Below are 19560 nucleotides of genomic sequence, written 5' to 3' on the forward strand. Positions count from 1 at the left end.
CCTCCCTTCGTATTTCAGATATATTGGCCCCATGCTTCAAGGAGTTTCATATATACTGCAGCATGTCTAAAACATTGCTGAGAGCTATAAATACTTTGTATATATTTCTAGACAATTGTATGTGACCAAGGCAGGTGAAAATTTTCACCTGTCAGTGTGTATCACAACACAAAAATTTTTTTTTTTTTTTTTTTTTTTTTTAAAAAAGTCGGCCGTCTCCCACCGAGGCAGGGTGACCCAAAAAAGAAAGAAAATCCCCAAAAAGAAAATACTTTCATCATCATTCAACACTTTCACCACACTCGCACATTATCACTGTTTTTGCAGAGGTGCTCAGAATACAACAGTCTAGAAGCATAAACATATAAAGATACACAACATATCCCTCCAAACTGCCAATATCCCAAACCCCTCCTTTAAAGTGCAGGCATTGTACTTCCCATTTCCAGGACTCAAGTTAAAAAAAAAAAAAAAAAAAAGAGAAAAAAGGTATATCAGAAACACTTCTACAAGCGGCAGGACTCCATGCTGCCGTCAGATGAGCATCCAGCACCAACTTCATGGCCTTATATCTCTAAAAAAAAATTTTTTGTCTTATAACACAGAGAAAACTGCCCTTTTTAATTAAAAAAAATAAAAATATTCAAAGTGCTGGGCAATAAAACGTAGATGTACGTTTCGACAGTTAAGGGGTTAACTGGCAAGAGATAAAAAAAGTTGTAAAAAATTCTTTTATTTGTACTCTTACAAAAATATGTACAACAAGAATCATACATTTATATAATATACATATTACAGCATTACATTATATAGTTAAGTTATGCTATAGCTGTTCTAAGGTGCCAAGAAACACATTCATTAAACCTCAACAATACTATAATATAATTTTGTTATGATATGAATTAACAGGGAAAAATATTCCAATAAACATGCATCAGATTTTTAGTGCAAAGTAAATATTTAAGAAATCTTATAATCAAATTAGTTTACTCATCAAAAGAGGCAGTACATCTTATTTCACAATATAAAAAAAAAAAATAAATACCTTTTATTATTGTTTTCTGAATTTTCCAAAGAATAAATGAAATTCACTGGTTAAAATACTACTTGCAATTTATAAGCTAGGGGCTTAAGGCTCAAGGTACTTGTGTTAAATAAATCTTCAGTTCAGTCATCATTACCAATGATATAAAGATACACTATTTGTATTTACATAAAAAAAAGATAAATAGTTTTTCTTTTCTTTTTTACCCCACCAGCAATCTCCCACTAAGGCAGGGTGACCTAAAGACAAGGAAGTACATGCGCCATCATTCATTCAATTGCTATCTTGCCAGAATTACGTTGACAGCACAATTCAAATTATCCTCCGAACTGCAATAACCTCCCCTCCTACCAAATGTTCAGTTTAACATTCAGTTGGCAGACTGGGCCTCTTAGATCTGCTGTGGGAAGAGAACATGGACTGAAAGTGTACACTGACTTTGTGTTGGAACCTCGTGGGGTAAACACCAACACATGTACCTTCACTTCCTGTTCTGCATAACAAATATTTTTTTATAATTTGATAAATTTTTGCTTGCATGAAGCTTAACTGAATGTTAATATCACTTCCTAATGCCCACTCCAGGACTGAAATGCTAATAAAAATCCTACATATTCAGGTTAATTATTTTCCTAAAATAAAGGCTGTAAATCTTAAGAGTATTACTTTTACAAAAAACTAGTTAACTTATTTTAATCAAAGTCATTATACTTCAGTGCATTTTTACAACACTGAAGTATTGTAGATACAAGAAATGAACACTATGTCATCATACTGGCTACATGTACTTGCTCTTATCAGTTACATTACTCATCACATACAGCAAAAGATATGAAATGAGCATTAAAATAAGACCAAAAGGATCAGCCTTAATCTGAGGCCTTATAAAGATAAGGAAAATAATGTCATCCTGTCAAGCATATAATAATAATGCTTGGGAGACCTTATATTTCATTAGATATTATATTAAAATAATATAATCTGTCAAGAGATTGCTTAAAATAAAGAAATGTATAAATATTTAATCTTTTTCTTAAAGTGCATATATGACTAGAGTACTTTTGATCAACATCGCACATGAAATAAATTGGTTAATTGGAAAATATAGTTACAATACGATTAAGTGTAGCTGGTATGGAAGAACACAAACATTTAACAAGCTGTGTTTTTGAGGAAGTTATAATTTGAACACAGAAAACTTTTTGAGAATAATTCATAACAATGATATTCCTTAAAATACAAATTAAAATTAAACATTAACCCTTTCAGGGTCTGTCCCATAGATCTATGGCTTTATGTTCAGGGTCCAAACCGTAGATCTACGCCATGAGCTCAGCTCACTCTGATAAACTGTGAGTGGTAAATTTGGGCCTAGATATGAGAGAATACATCTATGTGGTATGTGTGCACCACATAAAACAAATCCTGCAGCACACTGTGTATAATGAGAGAAAAAAACTGAGACCGTGATTTTCGATTAAAACAGCGAATTTGCAGTGTTTTTTCATATGTTTTTTATAGTTGTATTTGCGATTTCTTGGTCTCATTTGATAGAATGTAAGACATATTACAGAAATAGAGATGATTTTGATTGGTTTTAGCACTGGAAATGGCTTGAAACTGAGCTCAAAGTAGCAGAAATGTTAATTTTTGCCGATGTTCAAGAGTAAACAAACGACCTCACACGTCTAATACACACCAGCTGGTCGGTCTAATATACATTCACAAATGTGGTGATGATATTTATACAATTATTACAATATTGCATAACAGTAAATCTTCTATTTTTTGGTGTGAATAAAAATTCATTATGTGAATAAAAAATCAAAATGGAATTTATTTGTAAAGCCTCAAAACGTAACTAATGAACAGAGGAAATGTTAGTTTAGTTCCAGGAATACCTACATTGTTTATTCTGGACCCTATTTTGAAATTGGAATATTTTGAACTTTGTGTTAAATTGGCCAAATTACCAATTTCCGATCACTTCATTTTGTAGTTGAAACAGTTGACTTGGCGATTTCTTGTGCTCAATCGATAGAATAGGAGTAATACTAGTGAAATAGCTAAGAATTTGGGTAACTGGAATAATGTAATTGGCCTGAAATGCGAGCCAAAGTCGGCAAAATTGCCGATTCATAAATATCGCTGACACATCAAAATTCGCGAGAGCATAATTTCGTCAATTTTCCATCAAATTTTGTACTTTTTGTTTTATCACCTTCACAAAAAGATTCTCTACCATTTCATAAGAAAAAATAACAAATTTTTTTTTTTTAAATTCTTGGACACTGGGCCACTTCAGATTTTGGCCTTGGACCCTGAAAGGGTTAATTCAGAAAAAAATATGGTCAGTAAAAATCTGTCTTACTCAGAATAATGCATACCAGGGAGCCTAACTTTTAGAAAATTCTAAATAGTAATAAAAATCAGACACCATTCGAACTTTGAAAAAGTAATAATTTTAATTAAAATTTAAATTTTTCAGAAAACGAAAAATTTCAAACATTATTGCAAGTGAAGTTTAGTCAAAGGAATGTTGTAAAATAGAATTCCAAATATGAGATATAACTGAATCAAAGATTTCTGCAATGTATCTCCAGTGCAAACATTCCCACTGTTAAATACATTACATAAATTACCTGGCCTCAGACAGGACCATGGGGGCATTGACCCCTGAAATCCTCTCCAGGTATAATCCAGATATCTCTCTAGAAAATTTATATGAAAACACATTCTGTAGACTCCTTACCATACAGTGCACATGAATATTGGTTGATCACATTTATGGGTCAACTAATCACTTTTCCCTCACTTAATATCTAAGAATTAAAATACAGAACTGCACTGGCTATTACCCTGCAGTATGGTAGATTGATACTGTCTCAATACATATGGTGTGGATGTAATTTTTATATAGGCACACTCAATATATGGTTACAATTACAGTGTGTGATTCTGCTTTTTGATGTGCCAAAGAAGTAGGTACCTAATATGCAGTAAGCACACAAAATATTTGAATTTCAACCTACAAAAAAAATTCCCCTGAATAATTAGACCCTAAAAAATTTATAGCCTTTTACATGGCAGTCATGTAAGATTAAGTTTTTCATTGGTGCAATATAAATCATATAGTATGTGATATACATAATAAATAAAAATATACGTATAAAATTATATTTTAGATTATTTTTATCATAAACAACTATATAAATAAGAAAAAACTAATATTCTAAACTGCTAACTCAATGTTGATACTGGTACATATTTGCTCTCATGTTATATTCTAAAACAATGAAATACCTTTCATTAAACTGATTCCAGGATTGTCCTAACATATGAAACTCATTGATTTAAATATCTGTAATATTTTTGTATGTAAATAATAATAATGCTTCAAAGCAAACTAAAGCTTTTGAGGCATGAATCTCTAAACATGGCACTTTCTTGAAGAAAGTCAACTTCAGTTAGAGTACTAATAAAACAAAGATTAAAATGACAAATAACACCTAGACATTATTAACACTAAATCCCACACACGGCATGCAGCAGCCCTTTCATAGCAGTTTAATAAATATAACACAAACCGTACTTTACACCAGACAAGTATACACTGTATTAAATTTTACAGAATTAAAAGTTATGAAAAGACTGCATTAACACACAGTATTCATTGTATAAATAATTTCTATGTTTGTTTAACAAGAACAATAGAATGGAAGACTTTAATACAGCAAGGGATCTTGATCAAAGGATTTGGAGCTACTCTTCCTTTCCTTGGATCAAACCTCCATTCCCCAGGCACTGTATGACCACTTACGGGCTGAGTACTTCCCATTGAATATAATAATAATAATACTACACAGAATATCTTTGGAGCAAGCCAGAAATAAACAATTTATTTATTAATGAGAACAGCAGTAGTAGTTTGAGCACTGTCTAACCAAGCACGAAGGTTATCAATCTTTTGGGAGATGTTTACATCTTCCTTATGACTTTGTAAAGTCGGTGCAGATTTCCCAAGAGTGTTGGAAGACTGGTTGTTACTAGTCAGAAAATCAGCTGCAGAGTTTTTATTAACTAACAAGGTAGACTGCCCAATAATCTGAGCTGGCCATCCAGCCTTACCACCAAGAGGCACAGAAAGTTCTGTAAAAGATAGAAATTCATAATTAACAGGCTAAAATTGCTTAGCTTCAGTTATCAAATAGCAACATCAAGCTCTGGTAATACTTGTTCCCTTTAATTTCCTTGAAACACTGACTTAGATTAGCCTGTTAAACATTTTGTAAAGCAGTCATGGTTCATAATATTGTAACATGAGAACCTTTGCAAAGAAATAAAATCTTTATTCTTTATGTAAAAGTACAGTGGTAGCTTGAATTTTGGCCGAAATTCATTCCAGAAGGCTGTTCGAGTGCCGTTACCGAACGAATCTGTTCCCATAAGGAATAATGTAAATTAGATTAGTCCGTTTCAGACCCCCAAAAATACACTTACAAAAGCACTTAAAAAATACACTTACATAATTGTTTGAGTTGGGAGCTGTTCGAAATTCAAGGTACCACTGTAACTGTAACTGTTATGTTTTACACACCTGCCATTTCCTACCAAGGTAGGGTGATCCAAAGAAGGAATCACTTTCCTCCTTAATTATTAGATAATTGTCTTACCATAAATATAAGGATGTTATGATCCAAACAACCTTCTGAACCACAACATTCCACCCATCTTTAGAAATGCAAGAACTATACTTCCCACCTCCAGAACATGCATCTGACTAAACCATATATAGATTTAACTTGTATAACATACCTCCAAAGTAGTTAGTCCATCTCTGTTGCAAATACTGATTAATACTTGCAATCCTGTCAACAGTCTCTGGTCCAAGATTAGGAACTGAGCCAGTACTTAAGTGTTCAAGCCTAAGTGGTGCACTGGGTGTCACTGTGTTATATCCTGAAAATTTATTATAAAGCTCTGTTATGTGCTTTGCTATGTTGTCTGAAAAAAGAATATCCAGGATATATAAACAGATAAAGTGATCAGTTTATTACAAAGTGCATGGAATACAGTATTTACCATGGGAAATATACAAAAAATGTAAGTAATATATTTAGTGTGATTCTATATTATCCAATAGTGATATTTCTGTACACTGATAACACAAAACATTTCTGAAGTTCTTAAACTGGCACCAAAAATGTTTCTGTGCCAGTTGTTCTTTCATGTTTATGGGTCAAATATATAGATGAATTTTACCGAGTGAAAGTCTGAAAACATTTTTTTATGAATTCAGGTCAACAGCTTGAATTTCAGTACCCATATCCAGCACATAACCATGATCTCCAAAACAGTAGGCATTCTCTCCAAGATACAATGCCATGTACCTTGAACAGCAATACTTACACTGTACTTCTCTCTAATCTATTCTTACCTAATGTATGGTATTGGTGCCTAGGGATCTACCACACAAAATCACCTATAACCATTAATAACCCAATAAAAAACAAAAAGCTGCTGTATCGACTGCCAGACAACACATTTCCCCTTTCCTCTTCTTCAAAAGCTTGAACTTACTTAATATACACACTATGCATTCATACCACTGTGCCTTCTGTTTATGTAGGACAATCAATTCCAATATAAACCCTTCTCTGAAAGTTTTCCTAGATAGCTGCAACAGAACACACAGGCATAATACAAAACACAGAAACCTCTTTGACATCCCCAGTGTACAATTCAACCTGTGTAAAAACTCATTGTGCATAAAAGACCCTAAGAACTGAACTCCCTGCCTGAAGCATCAAAAGGCCTCCCTATCTGCCAATTGATGCAGAGCTACTGTTAGCCCTTTCAGGGTCGACAGGCCCTCTCCCAGACTTGTTCTCTGGGTCGACAAATTTTCAAGAAAAAAAAAAAAAATCATGTGAAAAAATAGAGAATCTTTTCCCAATCATAATGACACCAAAAGTATGAAATTTGATGGAAAACTTACGGAATTATGCTCTCGCAAAGTTAGTGGTCTCGACAAAATTTACGCATCGGCGATTTTGCCCACTTTGAGCCCTATTTTTGGCCAATTCCAGTGTACTAGTCAACAAAAATCATAACTATTTCACTAGAACTCCATTTTTTCTATCGAATGAGTACAAGAAACCACCCATTTACCAATTTCAACTATCCAATAAAGTGGTCAGAATTTAGCAATTTTGCCAATTTCACACAAATTTCAAAAGATGTCAATTTCCAAATAGAGTCCAGAATAAACAAGAAAGACATTCCTGGCACTAAAATAACATTTCCTCTGTTCATTAGTCACATCCCCACACCCCTCTTACATTCTTTTGCTTTCCACTTTGAATTTTTATTCTCACAAAAAATAGATTTACTGTTCTGCAGACTACTGCATTAGTGTAGAAAAGTTATAAATAATATCAGCGCACTTGTGAAAGAATATTAGACTCACCAGTTGACGTGTATTGGACGCGTTGCATGATTTGTTTACTTTTGAACTTTAGGAAAAATCGAAGATTTCTGCTACTTTGAGCTCAACTTCAAGGTACTTTTCATTGTAAAACCAATCAAAATTGTCTCAATTTCTGTAATATGTCTTCCATTCTATAAAATGAGACCAGGAAAACTAGAATACCATCATAAATACCATACAAAAATACAGTGCAAAGTCGCTGTTTTAAACCAAAAACACTGTCAAAGTTTTTTTTTCTCATTATGCACTGTGTGCTGCAGGATTTTTTTTATACTGAGCACACTGACCACATAGACCCATTCTTTCATATGTAGGCCTACCAGCTTTCTCTCGCTAGATTTGAGGGCGCTAGAATTTAGGCATACTATACGTCAAAAACCCTGGTGCATAAGCCATACTAGTATGTCAGAAACCCTGAAAGGGTTAAAAACCACCTGATCTCCCTAACAAAAATGAGACAGCAATATGCTATGTCAAACAAAACCAGCATTCATCCAGCTCTGTCCCTGTTCTTCTTCCAGCCTTCCTTAAAGTCCCAAACATGACTGGTAATATATCTTGTCCCACTGTATTTCTACCATAACTATGCTTTATATGTTTTATGATATATGCAGCCTGTAAAGCAAAAAGAAACAATGAAAAAGTCTTACCATTAGACAATGTGTTCAGTGGATTTGCAATATTGTTCAAGCCTTGTTCTAGACTTGCAGTAGTTCTTATTGGGAGAACATTTTCTTGAGAAGGGCGATGTCGAGACTGGAGACCACGAGATGACTTGTTCACAGAGCTTATCTTTGCTGTTAATATATTTGATGCAAGTAATGTTAATGTTTATATTTCCTCAAGTGAGCAAAATAAACAGCAATTCACATGTATAGAACACACCCTAAAATTAAAAAACTCTAAATTCTAATCTCTACATAGTAAAAGCAGTGAATTTCATCTTAATTATGTGGAATACAGTCTTTAAAAAACAGTAAAGTGTTCCTATAAATAAATAATGAAGGTTCAAAGAGAAGAGACTAAATCTGTGAAATTGTTAATGGATGGGGAGGAATTAAGGCAATGATTGAGAAGTTATAAATTATAATGATACAGACAATATGGATTAACGAAAATGAGTGCATACACTTGAGGGTATCTTTTAATGGACATGTTTCAGTTTTGAAGCCTTGGTCATTCCTAATAATACTTGTGTCAGGAATTAAAGCAACTTCCATGCCTTGATGCCAGTGAAAAGCTCTTGAACCAGGGAAGTGGAGCTATCCTCCCTTTCCTTTGATTCAACTGTATTATCTCTCAAACCCCAGGAGCTCTGTGACCCCTACAGCTTTAGCGCTTCCCCGTGAATATAATAACTAGATGTACAGTATTTTAGTAGTTGCACAATCCAAGAAGAGGTACCCCCGTATTCTCTGACCCCAATTCCTTATGCCTCAATGCATGTGACTGGAATAGTGCAAAGCATGGCATAAGCTGATAATGCAGTTCAGTATTAAAACTTTGAAGATTTGAAGGGAATCATAAGAGACATTCAAGAATCATCATATAGGAAATTAGTATCCAAATTTCTTCAGTAAAAATTGTAAATTAGGACATACAGCCCAAATTTTTTTCAGATCTTTCAGAGACCAGTGAGATGAATATCCTCAAATACACAATCACATTAAGCTAAGTCACTCAGAAATTTGAAATTCAAGTTATTAGCATGGAAGGGTTGAAGCTAATTAGGTGTGACACTCAGAAACTTTTGCATGCAAGTAAGTTTTATGTAAGCCTTATGCACATAACATACAAATTTTTAACAATAGTCTTGAGGGTATGCAGATGCTATAAACAAATAAAAGTGTTATCGTGATTTCATGTAGGATAATCAAATAAAGTCAAACACTGACTTATTCTGATCAGAAGAGACATTCTCCAATTATTCTACAGAAACTAATTTGATTAATATAATTGGCACATTATAACTTATACAACCCAACTTCCTGACTGTTTCCTTTGAGTAAAACACATCAGCACTAAAAGTTTAAAGCTGACCAGATGATGTATTTTCTAGTTATTCCATAGAACAAAACAAAATCTGCAGCTACACAGCCTAAACCCATGAAACATTTCAACACTTCATATGATGCCTCATCCACCGAAGATTGGTGCTGTTCACCAGGCCCTGTGGCCTGGTGGCTAAAGCTCTCACTTCACATGGCAAAGGTCTGGGTTCAATTCCCAGCAAGGGTAGAAACACTGGGCATGTTCCTTTACACTTGTTATCTATGTTCCCCATCAGTAAAATGGGAACCTGGGAGTTAGTCGACTGGTGTGCATTGCATCCTGGGACAAAACTGACCTAATTTGCCCGAAATGCTCTGCATAGCAATCGACTTTCTATATACACGTAATTTCCTGGAGAAAAAGTGGCTTCAAAAAGAGTAACAGTATGAGTGTTCTCTGCTTAACATTGTGCCATATACAAACTGAAATAATATCCATACTAAATAGCAGTATCTATGGAAGGCTTGTCTTATGTATACTTATTGTATAAAAAATATATAAAAATATCAATAAATTATTTTAGAATATCACATTTTGTTTTATGACTTTTCTAAAAGTAGAACTGAACATACCCAACATCTGATCTAATCCAAAATCAGACAACACAGAAGGACCATCATGTATGGGCTCATCAGATTCTGTATCAGATGTTACAGATCCTCTGTTAGCTAGTGACAGACGACGAGATGGAACCTAAAATAAAATAAACCGTATGATATTCATGTAATATTTGCTATGTACTTCTAAAATTACCTCATAAGTTTTTTCTGTACTTGATTAACTGTTCAATAAACTATAATACTCTTTTTTGAAGGCAGTTTATATTGTTTTATTTTATCAAGAGTTGGTGAAAGGGCAGGGCCATGAAATTAAAAAAAAAATTGATGTTTATGCGCATTTTGGCCAACCATGTCACAGGGGTCAGAGCACTATGATGTTTATGTGACTGAATACAAAAATTGAGTAATGAGTTCATTGCTATTAATGAAAAATAATTTTGAAATTGTTCTTTACTACTGTAACTTGGTTATCTAATAAAATGTTGGGGCTCAATCCTTGGACCCATTATGTGCTTCTGTAATCCTTTTTTGACTACTGCTAACAGGATGGGTATTGGGGTGCATGTTAAACACTATCACATATGCTAGCCGCTTTTAAAAACATTTACCAGTCACATCTTATTTTCCTTAAAGTTCAAGATACTTTAATTATATGTTTTAACCCTTTCAGGGCTTTGGCCATACTAGTACGGCTTACGCACCAGGGTTTTTGACGTACTAGTATGCCTAAATTCTAGCGCCCTCAAATCTAGTGAGAGAAAGTTGGTAGGCCTACATATGAAAGAATGGGTCTATGTGGTCAGTGTGTGAAGTATAAAAAAAATCCTGCAGCACACAGTGTGTAATGAGAAAAAAAAAAACTTTGACCGTGTTTTTGGATTAAAACAGCGACTTTGCACTGTATTTTCGTATGGTATTTATTGTTGTATTCTAGTTTTCCTGGTCTCACTTTATAGAAAGGAAAACATATTACAGAAATTGAGATGATTTTGACTGGTTTTACAATGAAAAGTACCTTGAAATTGAGCTCAAAGTAGCAGAAATGTTTGATTTTTACCAAAGTTCAAAAGTAAATAAATCATGCTAAGCATCCAATACACGTCAACTGGTGAGTCTAATATTCTTTCACAAGTGCGCCGATATCATTTATACCTTTTCTACACTAATGCAGTAGTCTGCATAACAGTAAATCTTCAATTCTTGTGAGAATAAAAATTCAAAGCGGAAAGCAAAAGAATGTAAGAGGTGCGTGGGGACGTGACTAATGAACAGAGGAAATGTTATTTTAGTGCCAGGAATGTCTTTCTTGTTTATTCTGGACCCTATTTGGAAATTGGCATCTTTTGAAATTTGTGTGAAATTCGCAAAAGTTGCTAAATTCTGACCACTTTATTGGATAGTTGAAATTGGTAAATGGGTGGTTTCTTGTACTCATTAGATAGAAAAAATGGAGTTCTAGTGAAATAGTTATGATTTTTGTTGACTAGTACACTGGAATTGGCTAAAAATAGGGCTCAAAGTGGGCAAAATCCCCGATGCGTAAACATCGTTGAGACCGCTAACTTCGCGAGAGCATAATTCCGTAAGTTTTCCATCAAATTTCATACTTTTGGTATCATTATGATCGGGAAAAGATTCTCTATCTTTTCATAAAATTTTTTTTTTTTTTTAAATTTGGCAACCCTGAGAACAAGTCTCGGAGAGGGGCTGTCGACCCTGAAAAGGTTAAATGGGGAAAGAGGAAGGGACAGACAAAGGCAGAGGAAGTGAAATTGTTTTCTAAAATGAAATAATTTATGATTAAAGTTGAGGAGCTCAAAATTGCATGTTTTTGAAAAAACTAAAGCTATTACAGTGGACCCTTGGTTTTCCTGAGTCAGTTTTCATGAATTTTGGTTATCGGCAACATTTTTCGTCAAAATATAGCCTTGGTTTTCGTGATTTCCCTTGGATTTCGGCGGTCATAAATGAACATGTCCCAGTGTCCCCGCACGCATAAAGCTTCCCACAGATGCATTCAGAGTCAGTGTGGCATTGTTTCTCGGTGAGTAAACATTACGCTGCGAGGTAATACGAAACATATCGTAATAATACATTGTTTTTTGTGCTTGTTTATTGTGTATGACTGCTAAATAAGCCACCAAGGGCCCAAAGAAAGCTGCTTGTGCCAGCCCTTTGATAAAGAATGTGAGAAACATGATAGAATTTAAGAAAGAACACACCAGTCAGGGTACTTCCTCACACACACCAGCCAGGGTACTTCCCCACACACACCAGCCAGGGTACTTCCCCACACACTAGACAGGGTACTTCCCCACACCAGCCAGAGCACTTCCCCACACACCAGACAGGGTACTTCCCCACACCAGCCAGGGCACTTCCCCACACAACAGCCAGGGTACTTCCCCATACACCAGCCAGGGTACTTCCCTCACATACACCAGCCAGAGTACTTCCCCACTCAAACCTGACAACCCTATGCCTGTTGTGGAATTTATTGTAGCTTTAGGGAAGTCCATGGGGTTGGATGTGAGTGGCCAGGATGTGGAAGAGTTGGTGGACAACCACAGTGAAGAGCTAACCACTCCAATTTTCTCCAAGCAGAGTTCAAAGTCCTGGAAGTCACTTCCTGCCAAGCCTTACATATAAGGCTTATGGAATGGAGGATACTGAAGTGATCCTTTCAGAACTCTCATAGGGTCAATTCAGTGTGTGAGGTCACTTCAAAGCACCTTTGAAACATTGCTTTTGTGTAGAGTTTTTTGAAGTTAGAAATGACCTGCTGGTCCATTGGCCGGATGAGAGGAGTGGTGTTCGGAGGCAAGAACTTCACCGTTATAAAACTGAAGTCCCATAACAACTGGTCTTCCAAGTCTGGAGGATGAGCAGGAGCACTGTCCAGTATCAAGAGGCACTTGAGTGGCAATTTATTTTCCAGGAGGTATTTTTTCACACTTGGGCCAAACACTTCATGGACCAAATCAATGAAAATTTGCCTTGTGACCCATGCCTTATTATTAGCTTTCCACATCACACACAATTTACTCTTGACAACACTGTTTTTCTTGAACACACTGGTATTTTCAGAGTGATACACCAGTAAAGGCTTCACTTTGAAATCCCCACTAGCATTACCACAGAACAAAAGAGTTAGCCTATCCTTCATAGGCTTGTGTCCTGGCAGTGCCTTTTCTTTCTGTGTGATGTAGGTCCTCTTTGGCATTTTCTTCCAAAAGAGGCCTGTTTCGTCACAACTGAACACTTGTTGGGGGAGGAATCCTTCAGCCTATATGTACTCCTTGAATTCATCAACGAATTCTTCTGCCGCACATTTGTCTGAACTTGCTTTCTAGCCATGCCTTACAACACTGTGTATGCCACTACTCTTCTTGAATCTGTTGAACCAGCCTTTGCTGGCCTTAAATTCACTAACAGCAGCACTCATTCCAGGATTTTTCTTTACAAGATCTGCATGCAACTGCCTTGCCTTTTCGCAAATGACTGACTTCACAACATTATCTCCCGCTAACTGTTTTTCATTGATCCACACCAACAACAACTTCTCCACATCTTTGATTGTTTGTGAACTCTATTTCATTAGCATATTTACCCCTTTTCAGTGGGATACAGCTGGTGTGTTGAAAGAAAGATTTACCCCTTTTGCAACTTTAGCTTCCTTGAGTTCTACTTTCTTTGCCAGGATGGAACAGATTGTTGATTTCGACTTCCCATACATCCTGGCAAGCTCGGCTAAACGTACACCACTTTCGGATTTTTCTACAATCTCTTTCTTGAATTTTATCATGTTTCTTACATTCTTTACCAAAGGGCTGGCACTAAGAACTTTCTTTGGGCCCATGGTGGCTTATTTCGCAGTCACAATCAATAAACAAGCACAAAAATTGTGAAATGTTTTGGATGAATGCTCACTCAACCAGTGACAGAGCCAGACTAAGAAATGTATGCATCAGAGTGGCAGCATCCTGATACATACGACTTCCAGATGGAGGTATGAAATCTGGACCAAACTTTCGCCCAAAAAAGTGTTCTAAATCTGAATTGTACGATATTTGAACTGTATGAAAACCGGAGTTCCACTGTACTGGTAGATAAAAACAGAAAAGGAGAAAAAATTATACACACATTCAGTAAGGCCAGGGCTGTATGTACTGAATGGCACTTGAAAGAAAATAATACAAAGAAGTGGCACTGGAGCAGATTTTAGTAGGAATGAATGAGAAATTGACAAAGTGTAGTACTGTCCTTAATGCCTAGTTTATGCAACAGTTAAGAAATAATGTGAATGTACAGGGTGCAGCATAATTCACTCTTTTTTTTTTTCAACACATCGGCCATCTCCCACCAAGGTAGAGCGACCCAAAAATCAATGAAACACTTTCATCATCATTCACACATAATCAATGTCTTTGCAATTTACCATAAATAATTATTCTGATATTTAACTGCATTAATTTGACAATTATTTTAAAATACTGGGTGCAGTAGTGAGTTGACTAGCTTGCATTTTAGTAGAGATTCCATTCTGTGTTGCAGGAAAAACAGAAAATTATTCTCCATAAAGACAATTATGGTTTTCTAAACCATTTAGATGCATTAGTGGACCCCTGCCTTACGAACGCATCACGTTACTGTACATTAAATCCGCCATATGAAGCATTTGAATGCAAAAATTTTGCCTCACCTCACGATAAAAAACTCGGCTTACGTGATTTGTCCGGGACGCGTCCCAAGTGTGGCCTCAGCACCAGTGTTTACAAGCCAGCCAGTGCAGTCGCATCTACGCATACATTCGGTACATTTCACATTATCCCAGTGTTTTTAGTGCTTGTAACTGCAAAATAAGTCACCATGGACCCCAAGAAAGCTTCTAGTGCCATCCCTGTGGTAAAAAGGGCAAGAATTAGTATGGAACTGAAAAAAGAGATTAAGGAAATGTGTGCAAAGTGGGTTGAACTGCAAACCTTTACGGATGAAAATCACCCTGACACGCTACTGCAAGCCATGTTGGCAACCTGTACAATGACAATGTTATGGCCCATTTTAGGAAGTCTTAAAGGAACGGGAGGTACAGAGCTCTATGGACAGATTTGTTGTGCGACAGAGGTCCAGTGACTCTCAAGCTGGTCCTAGTGGCATTAAAAGAAGAAGGGAAGTAACCCTGGATAAGGACTTGCTACCTCAGGTCCTAATGGAAAGAAATTCCCCTTCTAAACAATAACTTCCACACTCTCCCCTCCTCCCATCCCATCAATCATCACCAGATCTTCAATAAAGGTAAGTGTCATGTATTCTATTCTTAGTAAAGTAGTAATTGTGCATGTCTTCTTCAGTTTGTGTGTATTAAAATTAATATTTCATGTGGTAAAATTTTTTTTTTTCATACTTTGGGGTGTCACGAATGGATTAATTTGATTTCCATTATTTCTTATGGGGAAAATTAATTCGGCTAATGATAATTTCGGCTTACGATGAGCTCTCAGGAACGGATTAATATTGTAAGGCGGGGGTCCACTGTATTAATGTTTTGGTACTGTCCAAGTTTCCTATGATGGAGCATACTTTGGAGAGTGGTGCAGTATTAAGGGATGGAAAATAATGACAACTGCATTCAACAATGTCACTGAATAACTCTGACTTTAATTTCCTACAATATTTTTCCATCTTTTCTTGACAAGTAAATTCCCCACTTTATGGAAATAGGAAATTTATTAATGATAAAGATGATAAAAATTATAGAGTCAAAGGAAGACTTCAATTACAGAATAAGATAAGAGTATTATACAATACAAACACTGACTGAAATGCATAAAAAAAGCTTGAATGATGCATCCTAATTTTAGAACTACTGGTAGTTTAATTTTCGTACCAAGTTGCAAATGATACAGAAATACTGGTGCATGATGGAACAGAGAACAGAGAATATGATATAATAATAAACAAGGCCAAATAAGTCTTAGTCAGTACCTTTAATGACAATGCCTCAAAATCTGTATTCTGTTGTAGAATTTCTCTTCTTACGTCTTCTGCTCTCAAATCTGCTACATCACGATAGTTTTTCATAGAATTTGATTTTAGGTACTTTTCTGTTTTCTTCAAAACTTTTCGGCCATGTATAAGTAGTTCATCTTCCATCCATGCTTCTTTAGGAGTACTTGTAATGGGTTTTGTCATATTGAGCTTTAAGTGATTGTATTCTGGAATTTTATTGTACTTTTCCAAAACTTGATTAGCAAGTTTAATTTCATCATCTTCACTGTTATCACTTGTGCTCTTAAGTAAATAACTGTACTGCTTTGTGACATGCTTAGGACTGGACATGATGCTGGAGGTTAGATCATGAGATGGTTGCCCACTCTCTGATACATTGACATTACTTTCTAGACTACTTTTATCACTTGACATTGATGGAGTGTTTTGAATACTATCTTCATGAGCAGTTCGTGACTTTTTAGTGCACTTCTTCGCCTTTTCTGACTTTATGCGGCTTACTAGGTTGGAATATTTTTCCTTCATTTTATTGTATTTAGATTCATGAATGCACATGCTTTTGCTGCAGCAGGAAGAAGCATCTGATGCCAAGTTCCGAATTCTTAGCTCCTTTACCTTGTTTTCCTGGGTCTTGAGTTCTTCAAGGTCTTCCTCGAGACTTCTCCGTCTCTCTCTTAGCTCCCTCAGTATATGATCATATTTTTTCTCTTCTTTTTTTAATCTCCTATTTTCCCCATTCACATTGACATTCAGGATAAATTTTTCTTCCTGTAAACTAGCTCTTCTATCCGATTCTGCACTCTCTCTATGTCTTTCATTATCATCTACACCTTCATTTATTTCATCCTCTTGTCCTAAACTGTTCATTCGCTGTTCATATTCAATTTTAAACTCAGTTAGTTTGTTTTCAAGTTCTGTTTTCTTCATTGTTAATTCAGCCTTAAAGTCAGATTTCAGTTTGGATAAGTCTTCATCATGCTGTGCCTCCAGTTCCTTCACATTCTCTTCATGAGATTCCTCCAGCTGCCTCAGCTCTTCTTCATGATTTTCTTTCATTTTAGCAAGTCTAGCAGCATGGCTCTTCTTTTCCAATGTTTCCTGTATAAAAATACTTAGTTCAGTGAAATATTTTACTCTAAGAGCTATGAGCAAGATACTCACTACATGCATGACAGAAAAACCTTATACATATACTGGTAGCTAAACACATTGGGAAAGAGACCCTATCGGAAATGATTATCATAATTTTTCCTATAGATTTCTTATAAGACCTTAGAATTTTATACTAAACATAAAACAGATTTCTTATAAGGCCTTAGAATTTTATACTTAACATGAAATACTTTTCAAAAGTCCTTTTACCAGGTTTGGATACTGTGTGTCATGTTGGAATAGGCTATATGAAATTCAGCATATTTTCAAGAGATTTCATGGAAAAAAAAAGCAGAACAGGCAAAAGTGTAATACACTGCTAAAGTGAAATCAAGAAAGTCTAGAAGCACTAGATACAAAATGCAATAAAGAAGGAAGAATAAAAAAAAAAAAAATGATCACATATACTTATAAATATTTGTGTACCTAATAAATAACTGATGTTGAATCTCTAGGGAAGAATTTGAGAAGAGCTCGGATACCATCATATTATTGATTCACAGCAATCCTATTCTCACATGAGGAAGAATAAAGGAGGAGAAAGAGAATAAAGAGAGAGAGAGAGAGAGAGAGGGGGGGGGAAGGGAAAGCAGGGGGGGGGAGGTCATGGTTGTGGGAGGAAGTGTGTTAGTGAGCTCCACAAACAATATTAATACTACTTAACTATGAAGTTTGGTCAGGAAAAAACTGTTCACTGACACTGGGCTTCCTACATCACATCAGTAAAAGTGAGCCAGTACCTTCATCGAATTGAATATCAGCAAACTCAACAATATTCCAGTGTGTGAGCCGAGTCACTGGCAGGCCTAAGGTATCGCCATTCACCAATTGCTCTCATATCAAATATCACTAATTTTTGGCGTTTTATGTAAAAACATCTGTGCATAAAATGTGATTGTGCATCTATAACATCATAGTTTGTGTTAACTACTTTTATCAGACAAGACGTGAGTGGTTAACAAACAAAGAGTTATTATTAAGTGATCAGTATGTAGAGGTATCACTCCCCCCCTCCTCCCTCTGGCAGGCCACCCACACAGTGAGGTCTACTTCCTCTTCACATAACACTCTCTTTCCTGCATAACTTTATCAGAATCTCTCAAACTTTTTTCTTCTGTGATGATGTCACATCGCAAAATATGTGGTTATTGTCCCAAAAGATATTGCAGAGTTTGTGGATACACAACAAGAGGTCAGACATATCTTATATGTCTAGAGTCCATGTGTTTCAATTACTGTCACATAGCATGCAAGTCAGGAGACTTTTGTTATAACCAGGTGTTCATCTCAGAAACTTGAAAGGTATCCATGAACCTGTGACACGTGTACCAGAAATGAGCTTAGCATCACAATCAACAATGCTCTACTGGACTGTGTTGTAAGATGGCAGCCAGGATATTCCATCAAAAAGAATCACCTCATGAGCTCTTACAATCATTAAATTGTTTTAAAACTATCGTAGATAACCAAACAGGCCTACATCAAGTGACATAGGATGCTCAGCTGATGTTGACACTATTGAGAAGCCCTGGAATTCTAACACTGAGATTAACATAAGAAATAACTAGTGGGAATCCATTAGTACTAGGGCTCTACAAACAAAGCTCAAAACATCGCACATGAAAATTCCATTGCAACTTCTTTGGTCACTGCAGAAAGAATAAAAGATCCATTACCCAACAAAAAAGCAAGCTTTGGATCTGTCATAACCACTCCAACACCTAACAATATATCACTCTTCCAACAACTAACAGTACAACTGACATCAGTGCTCCATCTGTCAACCCCGAGTCAACAATTGCTGTAGCTAACAATCAGGTGATGTTTCTTCAATAAGGATTTCCATATGTTGCATAAGTGTCTCATTCTTCAGCTTGTTGATTTTTAAACCATTTATCACATCTGTCAGACGCTGCAACATCATGGGATCTTGATACAAAGAATTCTTCAACACTTATTCAACCTTTGGACGAAGACCTAATTAAACTAGTGGATGGTTCCACTTTGACCCCGCCTCCTCCTGCTTCACCTCACTTGACTACAGTATATAAGCCACTTCTGCAGCCTTATACTGTACTTTCTACAAGACTGATGGACTGAACACAAATTCTACTATCCATGAGCCATGCTTAACAGCCAACTGTGTGATATCTAGGGTTGGGTTCCTGGGTCTTCCATTCTAAGATGGTACTACGTTATGCAGTTTTGCATTAAACTGGCTTGTGATGCACAAGTTACCTTTGGATCCCCAA

The 19560-nt window shown here is 35.9% G+C and overlaps 1 protein-coding gene across 2 annotated transcripts in view; it reads right to left on the reverse strand.

Moving 5' to 3' along the window:
• Positions 1–717: 717 nt before the first annotated feature.
• Positions 718–19560, reverse strand: part of LOC128686288 (centrosomal protein of 164 kDa) — a 273426-nt gene continuing 254583 nt past the window's right edge. The window contains exons 14-18 of one of the 2 annotated variants that reach the window (XM_070085949.1): positions 16133–17254; positions 10160–10280; positions 8186–8332; positions 5861–6004; positions 718–5194 (exon numbers count right to left, since the gene is read on the reverse strand). In XM_070085949.1, the coding sequence (XP_069942050.1) occupies positions 4944–5194; positions 5861–6004; positions 8186–8332; positions 10160–10280; positions 16133–17254 (1785 nt within the window). In that variant the 3' untranslated portion in view covers positions 718–4943. Of the gene's footprint in view, positions 5195–5860; positions 6005–8185; positions 8333–10159; positions 10281–14873; positions 15048–16132; positions 17255–19560 lie in introns of those variants that run through there. The other variant, XR_011392109.1, reaches the window with a different exon arrangement.

This window comes from Cherax quadricarinatus, chromosome 17 (assembly GCF_038502225.1).
Source record: "Cherax quadricarinatus isolate ZL_2023a chromosome 17, ASM3850222v1, whole genome shotgun sequence".
NCBI classification, from domain to species: Eukaryota; Metazoa; Arthropoda; class Malacostraca; order Decapoda; family Parastacidae; genus Cherax; species Cherax quadricarinatus.